The sequence below is a fragment of the Ambystoma mexicanum genome, chromosome 2p (assembly GCF_040938575.1).
Source record: "Ambystoma mexicanum isolate Mex_15411 chromosome 2p, UKY_AmexF1_1, whole genome shotgun sequence".
Classification (NCBI taxonomy): Eukaryota; Metazoa; Chordata; class Amphibia; order Caudata; family Ambystomatidae; genus Ambystoma; species Ambystoma mexicanum.
The window spans coordinates 1,383,781,870-1,383,801,260 of NC_090923.1; the positions used below are offsets into that span (position 1 = coordinate 1,383,781,870).

The window sequence follows — 19,391 nt, forward strand, 5'->3', positions numbered from 1 at the left end:
ACCACCACAAAGTTCTACATCAGGAGGCAGGGGTTCCGCACGATCGCCAGCGCTCCCCGAAGAGCTGCAGAACTTCTGCCACTGGGCCGTCGGACAACAGATGTTCCTCATCCCCTTTCACCTGGCAGGAGTAAAAAAAAAAACACAATTGCTGACTCCCTCAGCAGGGAGTTGCGCTCCTGCAACGATTAGGAACTTCGGCAGGACGAGGTGGACCGCATCTTCATCAAGTGTGGCAGGCCTCTGATCAATCGGTTTGCGACAGCGGCAAACTCCAAATGCCAGAAATGTGCCAGCAGGTTCCACCAGCCGAGGAGCATGGGGTGATGCGTTCTCCTTCCTGTGGGAAGGCCCGTTTCTGTTTGCGTTTCCCCCGCTGCTTCGCCTGCTGAGTGATCAGTCAACTCAAACAGTGCTGATGCAGGATGATACTCATTGCCCGGGTGTGGCGGAAGCAGATTTTGTACCCGAACCATCAGCCTGTCTGCGTCCCCTCCAGTCTAGCTGCCAATGGTCGCAGATATGCTCACCAGAGTACGAGGCACCATCCTGCATCACAACTCAGTATTGCTGAACCGGAGGGCTTGGCTCCTGCAGCCCTAGAGTTTGGAGGATACGAGTTGCTGGCAGACTGCAGGGAGGTGCTTGCCGAGGCCAGAATGTCATCAACTCTTAAATGCTGCGATCAAAAGTGGAAGCGTTTCACTACGTGGGGCCGGTCTCAGAAGATCACCCCTCTGAGGGTCACGGCCCCGCAGATTCTTCCATACTTGTTGTGCATAGCCAATGCAGGGTTGCAGCACACCCATTTGGTGGCGATCTCCTGCTACACCAGGTCTCCTGGAAGATCTTCTCTTTGGTCCCACCGGCTCGTCAAGGGCTGTTCCGATCTTTCCCGCTAGTGAAGTATCCTGCCCCATCGAGGTTAACTCAACGTGGTGCTGACTACTCTCATGGGAACCCCTTTCGAGCCTTTGCATCCGTCCCCTCTCAAGGAAAAAGGTTTTTCTTTTGGCCACCACCTCTGCCAGGAGGGTGGATGAGATTCAGGCCCTGTCCTGCAACAGCCATATTTGACTTTCCATGAATCGGGGGTCATGCTACAGACCCACTGCCTTCATTCCAAAGCTTCTGTCTGAGTGGCACCTCAACGTGCCCTTGGTGTCACCTGTTTTTTCTGAAGACTTAGTAACCGACTGAAAGGGCCTTGTGCTCGCTGGACGTTGCGCGTGCTCTGAATTTCTACATGGCACGAATGAAGAGTTTTCAGAAGGCGTCTCAAGAAGTTTGTGATTTATTTTTTTGGTCCTGTTAATAATGGGAAGGCCTTGTCCAAGGCTTCCATCTCCAGGTGGCTCTCCGGCTGGATCACTCGCTGTCATCCAACCGACGCTGCCTGACCGTCCAAGTCCATTCCACCTGAGCGATCGCTGCGACAACAGCGTTCCTGTCTGGTGTGCCCCTGCTGGACATCTGCAGGGCTGCTATATGGATGTCTACGCACACCTTCACAAGGTTCTACTCTATCGACAGGGATTCCAGAGAGGAGTCAAGGGTCGGCCAAGCAGTGCTTTTCAACCTATTCCAGAGGTAAGCCTGTTTCATCTGTTGAGCCTTGCCACCTCCCGTGGTTGTATAATGTTGGTACTGCTATGTATTCGGTATTCATGAGCATGTGAATCCATGCCAGACCCCATGCTGGAGAAGGAACAAGTTACTTCCCTGTAACTATTGTTCTCCAGCATGGGTCTGGCATAGATTCATATGCAGACCCTCCCTCCTACCCTTGTGAGGGGCAAAGCTGCAAGCAACTCTGCAAAAGCAAAGAAAAGGTTCAAGCTGGCTTCTGGTCCTGCAGATCCTGTTGGTCCTGGGCCTCAGTCGTGGGGACAAGAGGGAGGATGTCTGGGGACTCCTGCACTACGGTTTGAAGGTCGGCGGCAGCAATGCGCACAATTCATATCAGCGGCCCATTGCGGTTTCGTCTACTCAGAAATAACACCACCGCAGTTCTTGGACACCTTGTGGACTTTGCTTGCTTCTGGGTCCAGCACTCTGAGGTGGCTCAGGCTTGGTTAGTCCTGCTTTGAGGGAGTCCGGAGGATCTCCCTGGAGCTCGGGTCCGGCTTAAAGGCAATGCACTCGATTCTGGTGTTCCTGTCTCCTGGCACCCGGTTCCTGCAGCAGCAATGATGTACAGCCAGCAGGGAGAGGGGTGCCTGTCTTGGGGCTGACTGGTCCCAGCAACCCAAGTGGGAGGAGGTGGGGTACATCTCACGAAGGACCTTTCCAACAAGAAATGGCAAAAACAGAATACCGAGGCCATTTTGACAAATTGGGCATCCATGGGTGCAATACAGCAGCTGAGGATTCAGCTTGCGGTAAAAACGCACAATGGTAGGAAAAAATCAACCACTGTCACCAGCCATTAATTGCTGAAAGGGTAACATAAAAATGTAACATGAGAAGGTAGACAAAGGGGATATTAAGTAACCCCTCCAGCACTTTATGTAAGATAGTGTGTGCTGGGTCTACAAAGAGCTAAATGTAATTAAAGTCACTTCACTGCTCTTTGCAACAGTAGTTTCACCAAGAGAAGGTTTTTAAACCTTTGGGAAATATAAGACTTCCCTGTGCCACTGCACTGAAGATGCTGTATGTCACCATTGTCATAAATGAAACAGTCCAAATCACTGAAAAATACATGAGAATGGGAACAGGGTCTCACTCTCTCCAGGTTAGAAATTAAAGTCCTAAAGTCCAGCAGAAGTGCTGGGGGTCTCTAACGTAGAAGGGAATTGGCACATTTCTGAAAATTCTTCCTAACTGGGATGATGATGAAAAGCGGCTCGGACAATTTCCAGCAACTGGAGAGCCTGCTGTATAACCGGAACCTGCTGTAGCCCTTCCATCCAATCGACCTGGGGACTACAAAAATGACCCTCACCCAGAATATAGTGAGACCCATTGGACTCAAGAAGACCTGCATTTTGAGCAATCCCACACCGTGCTGAGACCTTGCGGGGCTGCAATACCCCAATACCATGGGACCTCGAGCCATTGTGCGGTGCACAGTCTTCAGAATCTCGCTGAAACTTCGTGAGCATCCTGCTGGATCTCCAGAGGCACGATTCCAGTCCGAAAAGTCCCATCGCCAGAGTGCTGGGCCTTTGTAACAACAAGAATCCGACCAGCGATATTCTGTTGTCTTCTGTGCTCCTGACAAAGCGCCAAATCCACAGAGCCGCATCTAGCCGCGAGGAAAACATTGTCTAGAGCCTTCTCCGTTGATCCCTGCTGCAAAGTCCCTTCCAAGATCCTATTTTCAGTCACCACGACAAGGAATTCACCGACTGGGTTTTTGCTGCAAATCCTGAAGTAGTCCTGCTGCAAAATCCTCTGTGCTGATGTACTGTGCTTGCTTGGGTATTTACTTACCTTAAGTCTCTTGTGATTCCTGTGTAGTTCTGTGGTGTTTTCTGTGATTGGGAGTACTCTCGTCCAGTTCACCCAGGCCCACTGCTGGAATCCTCCTGAGGTGTCTTCTGTCAAGCTCATGAACCCTCAACTAACTCTAAAGTAAAATACTCACCTGTTTGAACAGTCTTCCTTTGGAAATATGCTACTAAAGAACCTATCCCGACACTGACTGTTGAACACTAGACCCTATTGACCCCCCCCCCCCCCTTCTGCCACTGAGAACACTCGTACTCCAGGAATAAGTGAAAGACTTTTAATGGATTGTGCCTTTTGCCTAGGAAAGAGAATGAGTGTTTAAAGTTACTTGCAAAAGAAGTTGGTTGGTAACTGTGAACAGTTAAAACAGTTCTTACTTACCTTGAATGTGTGTTGCACTATTCTGAAAAGTATATGTAACCTCTTTCTTTCCTTAGAAACTGTTTAGCCATTCTAACAGAAAGTAGATGTAAGGGTATATTAGTCACCTGAGATTTGATTGTGCCTCTTCCCAAAAGTAATGCTGTTGGTTTCACTTTATTATTCCTGTTAGGGTAATTGTATGAGTGTCCCACAACTGGGTCTTGCTGCCTCTTACCTGCTGTTAGCCTGTCCAGAATAAGTCTGCATTAGGTTTTACCTACCTAGAGTAACACTGAGTTTTGCTTTCCCTGGTCGGTTTTAGACGCACACAAAAACAGTCTTAGGTTTATACCTGCCCCAAGTTGTTGTTGGCTCCTTGAAGTATATGGGTTTTACTTCGAGTTAGCTGTGCCATCCTAATATAAATTACTAGAGTTACTGCTCATCTCCATCTGTGTTTCACTTATCTCAAAAGTACCTGTAATTGAATATCACACCCTTAGGTTTCACTCGCCTAGTATAATTGTGTTATCACAAAAGTAGTAATAGGTTTTTACTGTACCTAGAATAAGTGTTCCACTATTCACAAAACGTATATTGTCCAGTTGGCTTATTATGTGATTTCTTGCTGAGCATCACAGTACAGCTGTTAGGGTCTACTACCCTGGTATCACTGAATGTGATCTGAAAGTAACCATTTGTTTTTGCTCCCCAGAATAGGTGTGACCTATACTAAATGTGTATGAAATGCATTGACTTCCCTAGAACTACTGTTCGGTGTTCCAAATAAGGTTATATGCTTTGGTCTGTGTACCTTTAAGCATTGTGTTGTGTTTTTTTATAATGCATTTGACTTTGACCAGTACTTACCCAAAGACTTAACTTGGCCTAATTGTATTTAAAATAAAACTTTATTTTTTATAATTGTTAGGCAAGGTTGTATGCAGTACCCTTTGGGTGCACTACAACAACCCTGACTACAGGTAATAGGAAACCTAGCCTTTGGTATAAACTTGTACTACAGTTTTGGTAGCGTATTGAGAAGTATTCAAATAAACTCTTATACGCAAGGTTTCTTGAATAAACAATTGCTAATTTATCAGTCAGTTGATGTAAGCCTTCTTCAGAGGGGAGCAATATAACAGTAACACTCAAATATACTTCATAGAATACACTCTTAATATCTCTAAATCAGTGAGTAACCTTTTGGGATGGCCCACAGACACAACATACACCCTCAGGTAACTGCTGTAGCTAGGGTGCTGTGGACATTAATATATCACTGTTGCATTTCGAATCAATTCGGAGTAAGTCAAAGGAAAAGGTTATTGGAACATTCAAGAGACCACTAATATTCTTAAGCAGGCAAATACTTTCAGATCCCTCAATAGGAATCATTCAGTGAAACAGGATAGGCCAAAGTCAATGGGCAAAAGTCTATATGAGCTGAAGCTTTTCTTTGCAAGCAAGTAAGAATCTTTGCACAATGTTTTAGAAGTCTTTGAAGAAAAAGAAGACTCAATGTAGGGCCACAAGCTGTTAGACTTGCGAGTAGTAGACGATGCAAGCAATTCTACAGCAAGCAGTACATTCTCTGACATTTACAGTTCCTTTGTATTTAAGAAAAAGTGCAGCTGATGACTTCTGTTCCTGAACAGCTCTGCAGATCTCACTGTTCCTGGGCCTCAGTCATGGGGCCAAAAGGGAGGACTTCTGGGGACTCCTGCACTGCAATGGGAAAGTCACCGCTTGCAACCAGCAATCTTCAAACAAGTGGCTATTCGGTGTTTCAGCTGCTTGTGTCCACCACATATAACACCACGGTTCCTGGCTGTCGGAATGGGCTTTCCTTGCTTCTGGGGTCCCGCACTCTTTTGAGGTGGCTCAGGCTCGAACAGTCCTGCTTCCTGGGAGTCCAGAGGATCGTCCCAGAGCTCTTGGGCAGCTTAAAAGCAACACACAAAATTTGGTGTTCCTCTCCCTGGCGTTTCGGTTTCCAGCAGCAACTCTGTGGAACGTCAACCAGCTCTGAGAGAATGTCCAGGTAGCTTACTTTGGAGTTGATTGGTCTCACCAACTCAAGGGCAGAAGTTGTCCTTGCAGGGGCTACTCTGTCGATAGAAATTTGGAGTTTCAGCACAGCAGCAGGGCTTCACCGGCAAACCAACGGTCCAGGAGTTGCAGCAGGCGTCCTCTTGAAGTTCTTCGGATTCCTTCATCCAGTGGTCGACTCTGCCTTCCAAGTCAAAAGCCCTGCCTTATATTCAGTTCTCTCCAATTCATTCCAGCCTTGCTGTCAGTCACCCAGCAGGGTGGCTGTCCTTGCCGGCCAATCACTACAGAGTGCATTTGGGTCTCCTAGGAGACTAAGCACAGGGAGGTTTGGGCACCTCCCTCACTTCCTGCCCACCCCAGACACCCTGGAGCCAGAGGCGGGCTTCACTCGTGAATCTTGCCAAAGGAAAAGTAAACAAAGGGACCAAACCAGGTTCGGCGCGCAGAGAATCTCGAAGGACCTTTCAACAAAGAAATGATGAACAAAGAAGACCGGGCCATTTTGACAAAAATGGCACCCTTGGGTGCTTTACTGCAGCTGCGAACGCAGCCTTTGGTAAATGCACACCACAGTAGTTAAACGTAAACCACTCCCACCAGGCGGTTAGTGAGGAAATGGTAACATTAAACACAGCCTCCCTGATGATTGTGACAAGAAGGCGCTTGGAGGAGAAAAACTAAAAAGCAACTGAAATGCAGCACTTGGGATTCAACCCTGTTAATACTTGGACATTCTTGGGATTTAACCCAGTTACTTTTTGCATCTGGTATATTTTGACTGGGAACTGGAGTGCACGCCTCGCCTTCCTCACTTATTATAAGAAGCTAGGCAAAGGGGATACTAGCTAACCCCTCCAGCACCCTATTGTACAATAGTGTGTGCTGGGTCTAGGAATTTGGAAAGACTAGTAAAGTCAATTTAACTTTACATTCTCTGGGTAACAGTAGTTTATCCCAGAGAAGGTATGTAAACCTTTGGGAAGTCCAAAAGACATCCCTGTGTCACTGCACTGAGGGTGCTGTGTAACACACATGAAACTCCATAATCAAAGAACACAAGTTTAAAACACATATAAAAATACATGAAAGCGTGGGGAAAAAAGGCTCCCTCTCTTTCAAGAAAAAACAAAACGAGTCCTCCAAACTTTGCTGGGGGTCTCTAAGGTGAATGGAATTAGCACATTTCTGAGAATTCTCCCCAACACCGTTCCAGTGGTCGACTCTGCTTTCCATTCCAGGAGACTCGCCTTTTAAACCGTTTTCTCCCATTCATTCCAGCCTATCTGCCACTCACCCAGCTGGGTGGCTGTCCTTGCCGGACAGTCAGCCAATCACGCCAGAGTGCATTTGGGTCTCCTAGAACAGTAATGGTATGTATCACTAGTTATAGATTCTGAGGTTGCAGAAAGGAAGGAAAAGGGTTAAACAGGTTCTTTGGGCATGTGAGTATACTTAAATCTTCCAATGTAGTCTAGACAAGCCTTTCCCAGCAATAACCATCTAAAACAAGTTATCCTTCCTATGAGGGACCGAAATATCAGTCAATGGACTAGAGGAGTCTGTAAGGAGCCAGGACAGCCAAAGTCAATTGGAACACAGTCGATGGAGATGAGGCACTTCTTGGATAGTAACAGTCTTGCACAAAATTAGAGAGTTCTGTAGAAATCACTTGTAGGGTCACAAGCTGTTACACTTGTGAAAAGCAGAGTTAGAATCCACTCCAACAACAGTAAGCTAAAGAGTCAATGAGGTAAGTACCCTAAGCCTCAACAGTACCTCCTTTTTGAAGAGGTGGTCCAGCTGGATTGTCCTGTTGCAGCGGTGCAGACCCTGGGTTCCAGAGCCTCCGTCATGGGGACAAGAGGTGGGGGCGGGGGAGGACATCTTTTCGGTTCAGCAGCACTTTGCGGTTTCAGCACACGATAAACCGCACCACCGTGGATTTTGTATACCGGTTGGGCTTCCTTCACTTCTTGAGTCCTGCACTCTGGATGAGGGGACTGGAGCTTGGGCTCACCTGCTTGGGGAGGGTCCTTGGTAGACACCTGGCGCTTCTTGACATATTTCAGACATTTCACTCTACTACGGCTTTCTTGACCCCTGGCACTCGGTCCTTGCAGCAGCGAAGAAGTACAGCCAGTCAGGGTAAGATGGTCCAGTGGAGTTCGTCTCGGAGTTAGTTGGTCACTAACCCAAGGGAAGAAGTCGTCCCTTCCGGAGCTTCTCTTGTCAGTCAGAAAAAGGAATTTCAGCACAGAAGCTGGGATTCACCAGGCAATTCAAAGGTCCAGGAGGATGCCGCAAGCTTCATTCACGTTTACTTTGTCGTGTTTCTCCCAGTGGTCGACTCTGCCTCTAGTCCAAAAATCCTCGACTTTTAAGCAGGTTTCTCCCATTCATGCACACCGTAGACTGTCGATCACACAGCAGGGTGGCCGCCCAGTAAGGACAGCCAGCCAGTCAGGTTGTATTCAGGCATTCCTAGAGACAAAGGACAGGGGACTTTCGGGAACCTCCCTCACATCCTGCCTTTCCAGACACGTTGGAGCCAGAGGCGGGTTTCAGGAATGAAGCCCGCTAAAGGCAAAACAAGAAAGGGCTGAAGTGTCTCGACACGCAGAGTAAACACAAGAAGGACCTCAAAAACAGAAAATGACAAAAACACGACCGGGGCCATTTTGACGAAATTGTCACTCATGGGTGCTATACTGCAGCTGAGTATTGAGCCTGCAGTAGAAAAGCACAATGGTAGGAAAATTAAACCACTGCCACCAGCCATTTAATGTAGTGAGGGTAACATAAAATGGGTTACATAAGAATGTAGGATCAGGGGCTATTAGGTAATCCACCAGCATTCCACATAAAATGAGGTGTGCTGGACCTACAAAAACAAAGGGTAAGTGAAGTCAATTTCACTTGACTATTCTTGCGAACAGTAGTTCACATAAGAAAAGGTATTTAAACCTTATGAGAAATCTAAAGGATTTCTCTGGGACACTGCACTGAAGGTGTGTGTCGCCATACAAAGAATAGATGCATATGGAGTTTGTCAGACTCCAAAACCAGAGGAAACAGATTCCAAATAAGGTCAAAACACATGAGAGAGTGAGCAAAGGCCTCACTCACTCAGAGTAAAAAATTAAAAAGTCCTAAAGTCCAGCAAAAGAGCTGGGGGTTATCTAAGGTTGAAGGGAATTAGCACAGAAATGAGAGTTCTCCCTGATACATTGCCTCCCATACAACTCTAGGCCGAAGCCCCTCGGTCTCCAGTACTTGAAAGAAGTGTCTCAGGTCATCGTTTGAGTTCTGCTGCTTCCGGAAAGTCCTGTCTCCTCTCAGCGGCAGACTCCGCCTGCCGGCAGAATCTTCTCTGCCCTGCTCCTTTCCCTGCGCTGCACACCATTTGAAAGACAAGTGCTCCTCAGTGTATCCTCAGCCAGGGTTCCTTTGTCTGGAGTGGGCAGTTTGCTCCAGCGCTTGCCGTTACTTTGTATGCCTAGTGATCCACCTAGGCGGCTGCTTGTAGGCATTGCCAGCCCAAATGAACTGATGGCGCCTCCATCAATCCCCCCGTTTGTGATCGGGGAGAGCTGGACGATTCAACTACACCAAGAGTCCTTGTGCCTGTAGCTTCGCCTTGGGAGGGTGACACTGCCTTTGGAATGCTTCTAATTGACCCCAGAGATTGGGAGAGCATTGTTTGGGATGCTCTCCTGATGGTGGCCATCTTGGAATTTCGGAAGAAGGCTTTTTGAGTAGAGGGTGCACAAGTGAGTGCTTGAGGAGTAGCGGGAAGGATCCAGTGGTACAGGAATGATTGCAGATATCAGCCAAGGCTGGAGCAAGGGCGGTAATGTTGTCGTTGATAGTTCTGGAAGAGCAGGGGAGCACCTGTTTGGAAGAGACTTTCATAGAGAGGACTTATCAAGAGACCTCATCCAGTGGTATGGGTGAGAAAGAGGAGAGTAGGAGGAAAGGTGTGGCCAAAGGAGGCCTGAGAGTGGGTGAGGGAGAATGTAGGAGTGTAGACGAGTGAAGACTGGAGTTTTAGTTATGAAGGGAGAGGCAAATGCAGCAGGTCAGTGCTGGCAGAGAAGTGGAGACTGCAGTAGGATTGGTGCATTCCTTGCAGATTTTGAACAGTTCAGTCGGGTTGTTGGTGGCCCCAGAGATGCAGGCTTCGATATAGGCCACCTTCTCCGAGCAGATTTCTGTAATGTCTTTGGAGCAGGCGGCAGGCCAGTCTGTCGGAGGATGTGCTCGAAGCCTGCCACTTCCGCTCATCAGCTCTGCACTTGTGTTTCAGAGACGTTTGGTCAGAATTATATCAGGTGTTGTGGTTGAAGGCAGGCTTCATCCGGATCCTCAGGACGCGGGGGCATGTTAACTTTTTATCATTATACAATGCATTTTACAGTGCAGTACAATGGCGTATACTTTCTGTTTTGATTTAGACTAATGTTCAGAGGTTTTTTCGTTATTGTACGTGTAACTAATGGTCAGGCTAGTGGCAGCAGTTACTTATTGCTATTTTTTTTAGTTTTGCTTTAGCCTTACCGCATTTGGCTACCTAATGGGGCTAGTGTACAAACATGGCCGTTTCACAAGGTTTTTAACTTGTCCCGTGGCCATCTTTTCTCTAACCTTTTTTACTGACCTATGAGCCTATGAGGACAGGAACATCCTTCTATGGGCTTGCAATGAATAGGAAGCGGACCCCTGCACCCATTCTTCAGAGATCCTGGAAGAAAACTGAAGAAGCCAAGTATCCTGTCCACCTGCAGGTCCTATAAGGAGACCGTGGACCCATTGGAAGAAGGCCTGGCGACCAACTTCTGCTGCTTTCCTGGAAGAGGCCTGTCTTGTAGGTGATCTTCAGAAGTCCTGCGAAGACCCTTGGAGTGGAGGGAACATCCACTCTCAACATCGAGTCGTAGTCCTGAGAAGAGCACTCGGAAGTGCCCCTGGATCACCCATTGGCTGCCCAGCTCAGAGTTTGGGTTAAACTGCTGCAGAGGTCGCCGTTCCACATTGAAGCCTGGAACTTTGGGGATCGATCGCTTGTACTACAGGACTCGTCCCTGCCAGAATTCGTGGTTCCAGCATCAAGGGGATCTGAGATGAGAGGTAAAGTCCCACTGCGGCAAGTGTCCCCCTGCGTCACAGCATCAGGGACTGTCGTCCAAAAGTCATCCAGTCCTGTGCTGAGAGGGGCCCTGCATAGAGTTCTTCTACGTTCTCCAAACTGAAGACTTTGCACCAGCATTTGTTGCCGACTAGAGAAGTGCTCAAACCGGCAACCCCTAGGCTACCAGGACCATAGCTGATGGTGGGAAAAGCGAACTTGGCCCCTCTTCAGAAGACCTTCCAAGCCCTTGGAAGAATGGAAGTATGGGGGTTGAGTTGTAACAGTACTTACCAGAACCTCTAACAATCTTTTTATAAAGTTTGGAAAGTTTTAGAACAGTTTGGCTTGGCTTTGCAATTTCTTGTTCATGCAAGCATTCCGAAAGTGTGGGACACTTTTATTAGCTAGAATAACTTGTCATATACCCCTTGGAACTCTTCATAGGACCCCAGAAGCACAACACTAATTTGTTCTTTTCTCACAAAAATGTGCTCAATTTTGGTGAACTTTTTTGGCACAGAGCCCCATACATCTTAGGGATGGACTGTTAAAATGAGTGTTGAATCTCTGTGGACCTGTAGTGCTGCACAGGAATACTTGCCTTCCTTTGCAGGGGTTTATGTATTTTGCCCTACTCCAGTGATTGTATATACGTATCTTTTAATTAGTCTTGTGTGATATTACGTGCTAGTAGTCATTTTTCCTAGTGTTATATGCCAATAAATAAATACGTATTTTTAGAACTGATTGGCTTAGTGTGTTCCTTGACTTTTCACTGTTTGTGCTCATTGTGGACCCCTTAGCAGGCTCACTCCTCCTGAGACTTGGCCTTGACTAATTACTACCTTGAACTGGTTTGGCTATAGCTCCCAGAGTTGTCTATACATCTGTCCACCAGGGCAGAGTATTGGAAATCAGTCCTAACATCAGTGTTTACAAAGCCACAATGTTCCCTTCTCCTCGTCACAGTAGGTTTTTCCTCATAAGCATTAAGTAAATGGGAGCAGAAAAAAGGGGTAAAGGGGATTGGAATGTTGTGGCTTTAACTGTGTGTATGGACAAGAGTTTAGGGGTAGAGGAGTAATTGTCATACAGCGTTCTCCCGCGATAGTCTTCACCTCTCCCACAGAGGGGTTCTCCTCCCATGGGATCCTCCCATTGAGTTCCACCCCCAGGGGGACTATCGGGTAGTGGACTTGTCTCCCTGGCCCCATGGGAAGGCCCCCCCTCCTGGCAAGGAGTGAGGAGACAGAGTTTTAGGGAGAATTTTCAGTTTGGTGCTAAATTCCTCCCACCCTAGAGACCCCCAGCTCTTTTGCTGAACTTTGGGACTTTGTACATTTATTTGTATGTGTTTTCTGTTTCTTTTGACTTTGGAGTCTGATGAACACAATAGGCATCATCTTAACATTGTGACAGACAGCACCTTCAGTGCAGTGCCACAGAGAAGTCTCTTAGATTTCCCAAATGTTTAAATACCTTCTCTTGGTGAAACTTCAGTTTCCAAGACAACATTTTGTAACTTTCTAGACACAGCACACCCCATCTTACAATAGGGTGCTGCAGGAGTTACTTAGTATCCCCTCTGTCTAGTTTCTCATGTAACATTTTTGTTACCCTTTCTACAATTAAGGGCTGGTGGCAGTGGTTTAATTTTTCCTACATTGTGTGTTTCTACCATTGACTACAATTGCAGCTGCAGTAAAGCACCCATAGGTGCCCATTTTGTCAAATTGGCCGTGGTCTTTTTTTTTCACCATTTCTTTTTGGAAAGGTCCCAACATTGTCGGCTGAATTTTGTTCTTCATACTAAGGTACTGTGCCAACCCGATTGAGAGAATGCCACTCTTGTGGTGAAAGTTCGTGAAACTTTCCCAATTTACAAGCCTAATCAGCTTGTGACCCGACATATGATTCTTTTTTGCCTAAACTACTTCTGAGAACTTTTGCAAAGACTTTACCGTTTGATACCAGAACTGCTTTTTCCTATCCAGAACACTAGCCCATTGACTTTGGCCTGGCCTAGTGACTTGAATTGAACTCCTCTGGTGAACTGACACTATTTGCACTGTCTAACAAGTATATGTGATCTATTCTACTTACCTTGCCCCTTTTGCTCACTTCTAAGTAACTGAACTGCCATTTGGCTCCTAATTTCAGGGGAGCTCAAACTGTTTCAAAATCTTGGAGTTTTGTATTGAAGTGTATTGGTATATAATAAGTTGTCTTCTGCTAGTGAAACGTTTTCTAAATGATTGTATAATAAATTAATAAGTGTTTTGCCAAGAAACCTTGATAATGTGTCTACTTGAACCACTGTGATTGAAAGTCCTCTGTAACTATTTGTACTGCTCACATTCATTCTTGAAATAAGCCTGGCTGCTTAGCTTGCTACTTAAAACTGTGTGGTACTGATTTATACCAAAGGTTGGTTTGGCTAACACCTGTAGTCCTAATTGTGTGTAGTGGTCACAGAGGTTACTGCATGCAATTCTGCCTAACACAATAGTGTTGGCTTCTAGGTAAAGCATCACATGATAGCCAAAACTAAAAGGGTTTGCAGTAGGAGGACTTCAGTGGTCACTATGTCAGCATAAATAGATACTAAGAAACCCCAAGGACAAGCTGCAAAAATGTTTAGGAGTACCTAAAAGGGGCAGCACAATATGCAATTCTGCCCCAACAGGCACCAATCAGGAATTGGGTTCATTTCACCTCCAGGTTCTGAGAAACGTTATGGCAGCTGCAATTTCACTTGTCTTATCATTTGTTGATTGGAACTCCTCCGTGTAATATAGTCATGTGGTTGGTAGGTGCACTGTGGAATAATATGTACCAGGTGTGCTTGAGCAGATGCAGCAGGCTGGAAGTGCTGAGGCAAGAGAAGCATGAAGATGCTAGCATTTTGGCAAATATTGTAAGAAAAACATCACTCAACCACAGTACTTTTTGGAGAAAATCTATCGCTCCATCTGGCCAACAGTCGGGGAAACAATTTAAGTAATTAACTAACATCACATAAACCTTTATTTCACAATAGAGGCCATTAGATATGCACATTATGATGAGGTCATGTGAATCTACCCAAGTTCCTAATTATAATAACTTAAGCATATGAAAGTGAAATTTTAGTAAAGATAGTGTTTATTTTGCATGGTTTTAGCATTTTGTTTTAATTCACGTTTCACTTTCTTTGCAGATAATAGATGCCACCCAAAAGGGAAATTGTTCTCGTTTCATGAATCATAGCTGTGAGCCAAACTGCGAGACACAAAAGGTGAGCTGTGTTTGAACTCGCATTTTTGGTTGAGGTTGTAATTGTGGTGGTGGTGTTGGTGGTGATATGGAGAACATCAATTTAGCTATGGATGGCGAAAGACCTTTGAACATAAGTACAGGACCTTGCAATCTTTTTTTTTTACAGTTTCTTGGGAAGGAAAGTCTTGCCTTCTTTAGGGAGACAACTCTTTAAAGAACACTGTGCCAATTGAGAATTGTTCCATTTTACCCCGTTTCTCCCTCTTTATAGCCCCACCACTATATAGGAAAGATTTTCTTTTTGCTGATTTCCTCCCTTAGACTTCTTTGGGAGACACTTTTTGTTTTCACTAATGACCTGACTTTTTGTGTGTGCAGTGATGTTGCTGTGTAAAAGGCCGCCAAGTGGTGGCATTTGCCTACAAATGTCCCCCGCAGACAAAGACTTTGCCCAAATATTCTATGATTGGAGGTAATGATATATAAATTATACCCCTCCTGAAATTTGGGTAAAGAATTTTAGGGGGCAGGAAAAAAGGTTCCCTACCTGGCAACTTTTACACATTGACATTATCACATGGAACCACTTTTTTGAATGAAAGTAAAGCCACCTACTTTAGTTTCCTCGCCTGTTTGCTCATTTAAAAAAAAAATCTTTTAATTCAGTTTTGCGTTCAGTACAATGTGGTTACAACATGATATCATTTCCTTATGTTCTCTTGGAGCAAATCTACAACAAAAGTAATACCAAACAAATTAATCTGTTAACCATCTGCTTGCATAACCTACATCAGGGGACTCTGTTTAAATATATCTAGACCTTAGGACCGTCGGGGAAGCTACTTCTATAACAGCTAACGCTCTTGCCCACCTTCCAAGCCTCCCCCTGCCATGTTGCCTCCTTCTCATTTACGAACAGCATGCTGTAGTCTGGATTTTAGTATTTCAAGGGGGTTGTCTGGTGAGAGAAACATCAACTACACCAGTGCATTCTAAACACTTGCATTGCTGCTCCCCTCTCATTATCCCCTTTTGCATTGCTCTATACCATACCACTGATTCTGACCTGGACCAGTGCTTCAAATCACTCCACCAGCAATCTACATCCGCAGGCCCTTGTGGGACTTTCATGCAATGGTGATCCGCCGTTTAGCTAGTATGCATGCTAAATCCTACATCCTAGTTTCTGGTCTACCCGCCTTTTAACTAACAAGGGAACACTCCCACCAAACATGCCTCTGGCACCCAGTTAAATTTAATGATTTTGCATGGCTGCATCCTAACTTCCAACTCTTGCCAGACGGCTTAATCACTGTGTGTGCCCCCAGAACAGGATTTGATTTGAGAACTTGTAACACGCATACCCCTGAGGGGACCAGGCACGACTGCATCTAGGCACAAAGATCATCTTTTATGGATTCTCATAGTGTCACATGGGCAATGGCTTTTGATAGAAAGATCTAATCTAGGCAAACAGATAGGTTTTTAATTGTTTCCTGAAGGTTGACAAGGAATCAAGACATCGAAGGTTCAAAGGAAGAGCATGCAACACTTGGGGACAAAAAGGTGGAGATCGTCTCTTGCCCCAAGGTATTGTTCTGACCCTTTGGACCTGCAAAAGGTGCTGATCCAATGAGCGCAGCAGTCTGAGGTTGATGAAGCTGAATTTTTGTGCTCAGATAGACTGGTGCTTTCCCATGGTTGCACTTGAACACCAAACAAAGCATCTTGAACAGGATTCTCTGAGATATTGGAAGCCAATGTAACTGCCTTCTCTACTGAGATTTCAGTTCTTCCTCAGCGAGCAAATCAATCTAATGGCTGAGTTTTGAGCAACCTGCAATCGCTTAATTTGAAATTTTTGAACCCCCCATAAGGAGGGCATTGCAGTAGTCCAGCCTAGCATTGGTTAGTTTTCCAACCACTGTTGGCTGATCCTTCTCTGCAATGAGAGACATTACTGGTTTTAGAAGCCTCAATTCAAAATACAGACTTTACCATTTGACTGACCTGTGAATTGCAGTCCATACTTGACTGCCAGATACAGCCAAGGTTTTTTACAGTGTCTTAGTATTTAGTGGAAACGCCAAAGAGAGAGGGGCAGGGAATAGTGTAAACCACTTCCTTTACCAATCTCTTTGCACCCAACACAATAACCTGTTTTTGAAGGGGGTTCAGCTGTAATTTATTTTCCAGCATCCAATTCTTGATTTTGTGGCACAAGACAAAACCAAAGGTACTACTGACACAGTTTAAGTCGAACATAAATGTGGGTGTCATCCGCATAGAAAAAATGTTCAACAATATTAGAATATAAAAGTTGAACAGTGATGGAGGACCCTTGAGGTACCCCGCACTCAACGGGCACAATCTCTGAGAGACAATCAACCATCTTCACCTGTTGAGTGCGATCAGACAAGGACGACACAAACCATCTCATGGCCTCTTAAGAAATATGTGCCGCTGATGACAGCCTTGTAATGGGGATCTTGAAATCCACTGTATCGAAGGCCTCTGACTGGTCCAGCATGACAAGCATGCTTACAGTACCTTTGTTGGCAGCCCCAGACCGCCCCCAGGGCAGTCTCTGTGCCGTGGCCCGGTCTAAAGCCCGACTGAAAGCAGTCAAGGATGTTATGCTCATCTGTAAAAGTCTGAAGTTGTTTAGTCACCTCTTTCTCCAGAATTTGTGCAGGCCATAGTAGGCTGGCTATTGAACGATAATTATAGAGAACCTTATGATCTAATGTAGGTTTTTTTAGTAGTTGTGTGAGAGGATTTTTGTTAGTTCTAGAGGAACAGATCCTCGTCATAATGAGGCATTGATCGTAAAAACTAAAGGTTCACTGTGAACCAAGGCGTGCTGTTTTAGCAAAGTATGCTGGAATTGGGTTATAGATGACATTCGTCGGTTTCAGCTTTTCCAGATACTCAAGGACTTCCTTGGTCCCAACAGAGGAGAAGATAACATTTGGGAAAGAACTAGGTGAGTATTTGAGATGGGAAATACTCATATCAGCTTCGCCTTCAATGAAGGCCGAGCAGGCAATCATATTGTTTCGAATAGTACACATTTTCTCTTGAAAGAAACAATAGAATTCATTAGCCGTAGTAACTGACGCTGGATGATGAGAGTTGGCACTCTCAGGGATGGAAACATTTCTTATAACACGAAACAGTGCTTTTGGTCCATTTTCAGCTAAATCAATTTGATTTTGCATTGCAAGGGATTTTGCAAGCAAGATTTCTTTTTTATAAGTAACAAAAGCTTACTTAACTGCCAGGAAAGTAGTTTAATCTCTTGCTTTGAGCCAGATTTTCTACTTTTTCCCATATTGTTTTACAATTTTAAGATTCTCATTATACCATTTGGTTATTTTTCTTTGTTTTCTTTAATGGCTTTTAGAGGGACAATGCGATCGCAATTATTTTGCAGGCATGACTCAAGTTATGAAATGATGGGTTATTTATGACACGCTTAATACCCAGAGGTTTCAAAGCGCGGATCAAACCTGAGTTGCGCAGTGTCATCTTGCTTCCAAGGCGAGCATGTTGCCCCTGAGCTATCCTCAAAAGGGTTGAAATAGTGATTTGAACAGTCCATCTTGGATTGTATATAAGGAAGGTTCTGTACAAGGTCGCTGTCGGATATACAGTCTAAATCCTTTTTCTGACGGCGTATGGGTTATAACAGCTCCCTTCTCCGCACATCTTGGACATCCCGTGTCTGACGAACCAGGGGATTGTGATCTCCTATGTGGCATCATATATTGTTAGACAAGATTGTATGCAGTAGCCTTTGGGTGCGCTAAAACAACCTTGACCACCTGGAAATAGGAACCCAGCCTTTGGTATAAGTCTGTACTACACAGGTTGGTAGTGTGGCTGAGCAGCCAGGCTTATCTCAAGAGCGGTCAATGTGAGCAGTAGGGGAGTTGCACAGTCACAATGACAAGTAGTCAAATAAAAACATACACAAGGTTTCTTGAATAAACTATTAATTTATGTATCCGTCAGTTAGAATAAGCCTTCTTCAGAAGGGAGAAATATAAAGCAACATAAAAATACACTCCGAAAATACAGTCTTAGTTTTCTAAATCAGCAAATACCCATTTGGGATGACACACAGACAATACCTACACCCTCGGGTAACATCAATAGCTAGTGCTGTTGGCATTAATATATCACACTTGCATTTAGAATATTCTTGGGAGTAGTATTAAAGAGAAGAGTTCAGAATAAAACCAGTATTGACTGTTATTCTTAAGTAGGTAAGTACTTTCAAAACAACCCCCCAATGCAAAGTCAGTTAACCCTTTCCTGGAAGGATGGCAAAACACATAAGCAGAAGAGAGAAGAATCACTCAGGGAGCCAGACCAGCCAATGTTAAGTTGGCAAAAGTCAAGGTGAACTGAAGCACTTCTTGCAGGTAAGTTGAAAGTATTTTCCAATGTTTAAAAAGTCTTAGTAGAATAAGGCCTTCTGGGGCCTGGGCCGCATTACCTTCAGCTCTCTTCCTAAATACCTTCCTTCTTGGGCTCTTTGCTCATCTGCCTCCAACTCCCTCAGGGTTAGCCGCTTCTCCAAGCAACGAGTTGGTGGTCGATCTCTCTCCTCGGCTGGGGCCTCCCTCTGGAACAGCCTTCCTGCCTCCCTGAAACTTGAGGAGAACCATCTCCGGCTCCGGAAACACCTCAAATCCTTGCTCTTTGCCTCTGCTTTCTCTGCCTCTCTCCCCTGCTGAAATTCCTGCCGATTCTGCACTGGTTACCTGGCCACCCTTTCTGATCTTGGGGCCAGTTCCCGCCTTTTGCACACCTGCCCTGCCTCCCTGGCAACCCCCTGCACTTAGGGACTGGTTCTGCATCCCTTCAGTCCCCTTACCAGCACTTATGTCTGCTCTTATCTTGCACTTGCCACCAACAGGCCATTTTATTTATAGTATTTATTCTTCTTTCCCATGTACTGCACTTTCCCTTCCCCCTGGCACTCTTCCCTTTCTCCCTACCCTCGCACTTGCGCGATCTGAATGACACCTGGCCTAGTAGGATCGTTGCCTGTCTTCCACTGTTTTCTCCTCCCTTGCCTCGTCGCGCCTTGAAACACTAGTGTATACGTGCGTTATAAATG

At 45.5% G+C, this 19,391-nt stretch overlaps 1 protein-coding gene across 3 annotated transcripts in view; it reads left to right on the top strand.

Annotated features, from left to right (window-relative positions):
- SETD2 (SET domain containing 2, histone lysine methyltransferase) overlaps window positions 1-19,391 on the top strand; it is a 1,465,157-nt gene that overhangs the window by 432,115 nt on the left and 1,013,651 nt on the right. For all 3 annotated transcript variants that reach the window (XM_069645793.1, XM_069645791.1, XM_069645792.1), the window contains one exon: window positions 14,202-14,279. In XM_069645793.1, the coding sequence (XP_069501894.1) occupies window positions 14,202-14,279 (78 nt within the window). The remainder of the gene's footprint in view (window positions 1-14,201; window positions 14,280-19,391) is intronic.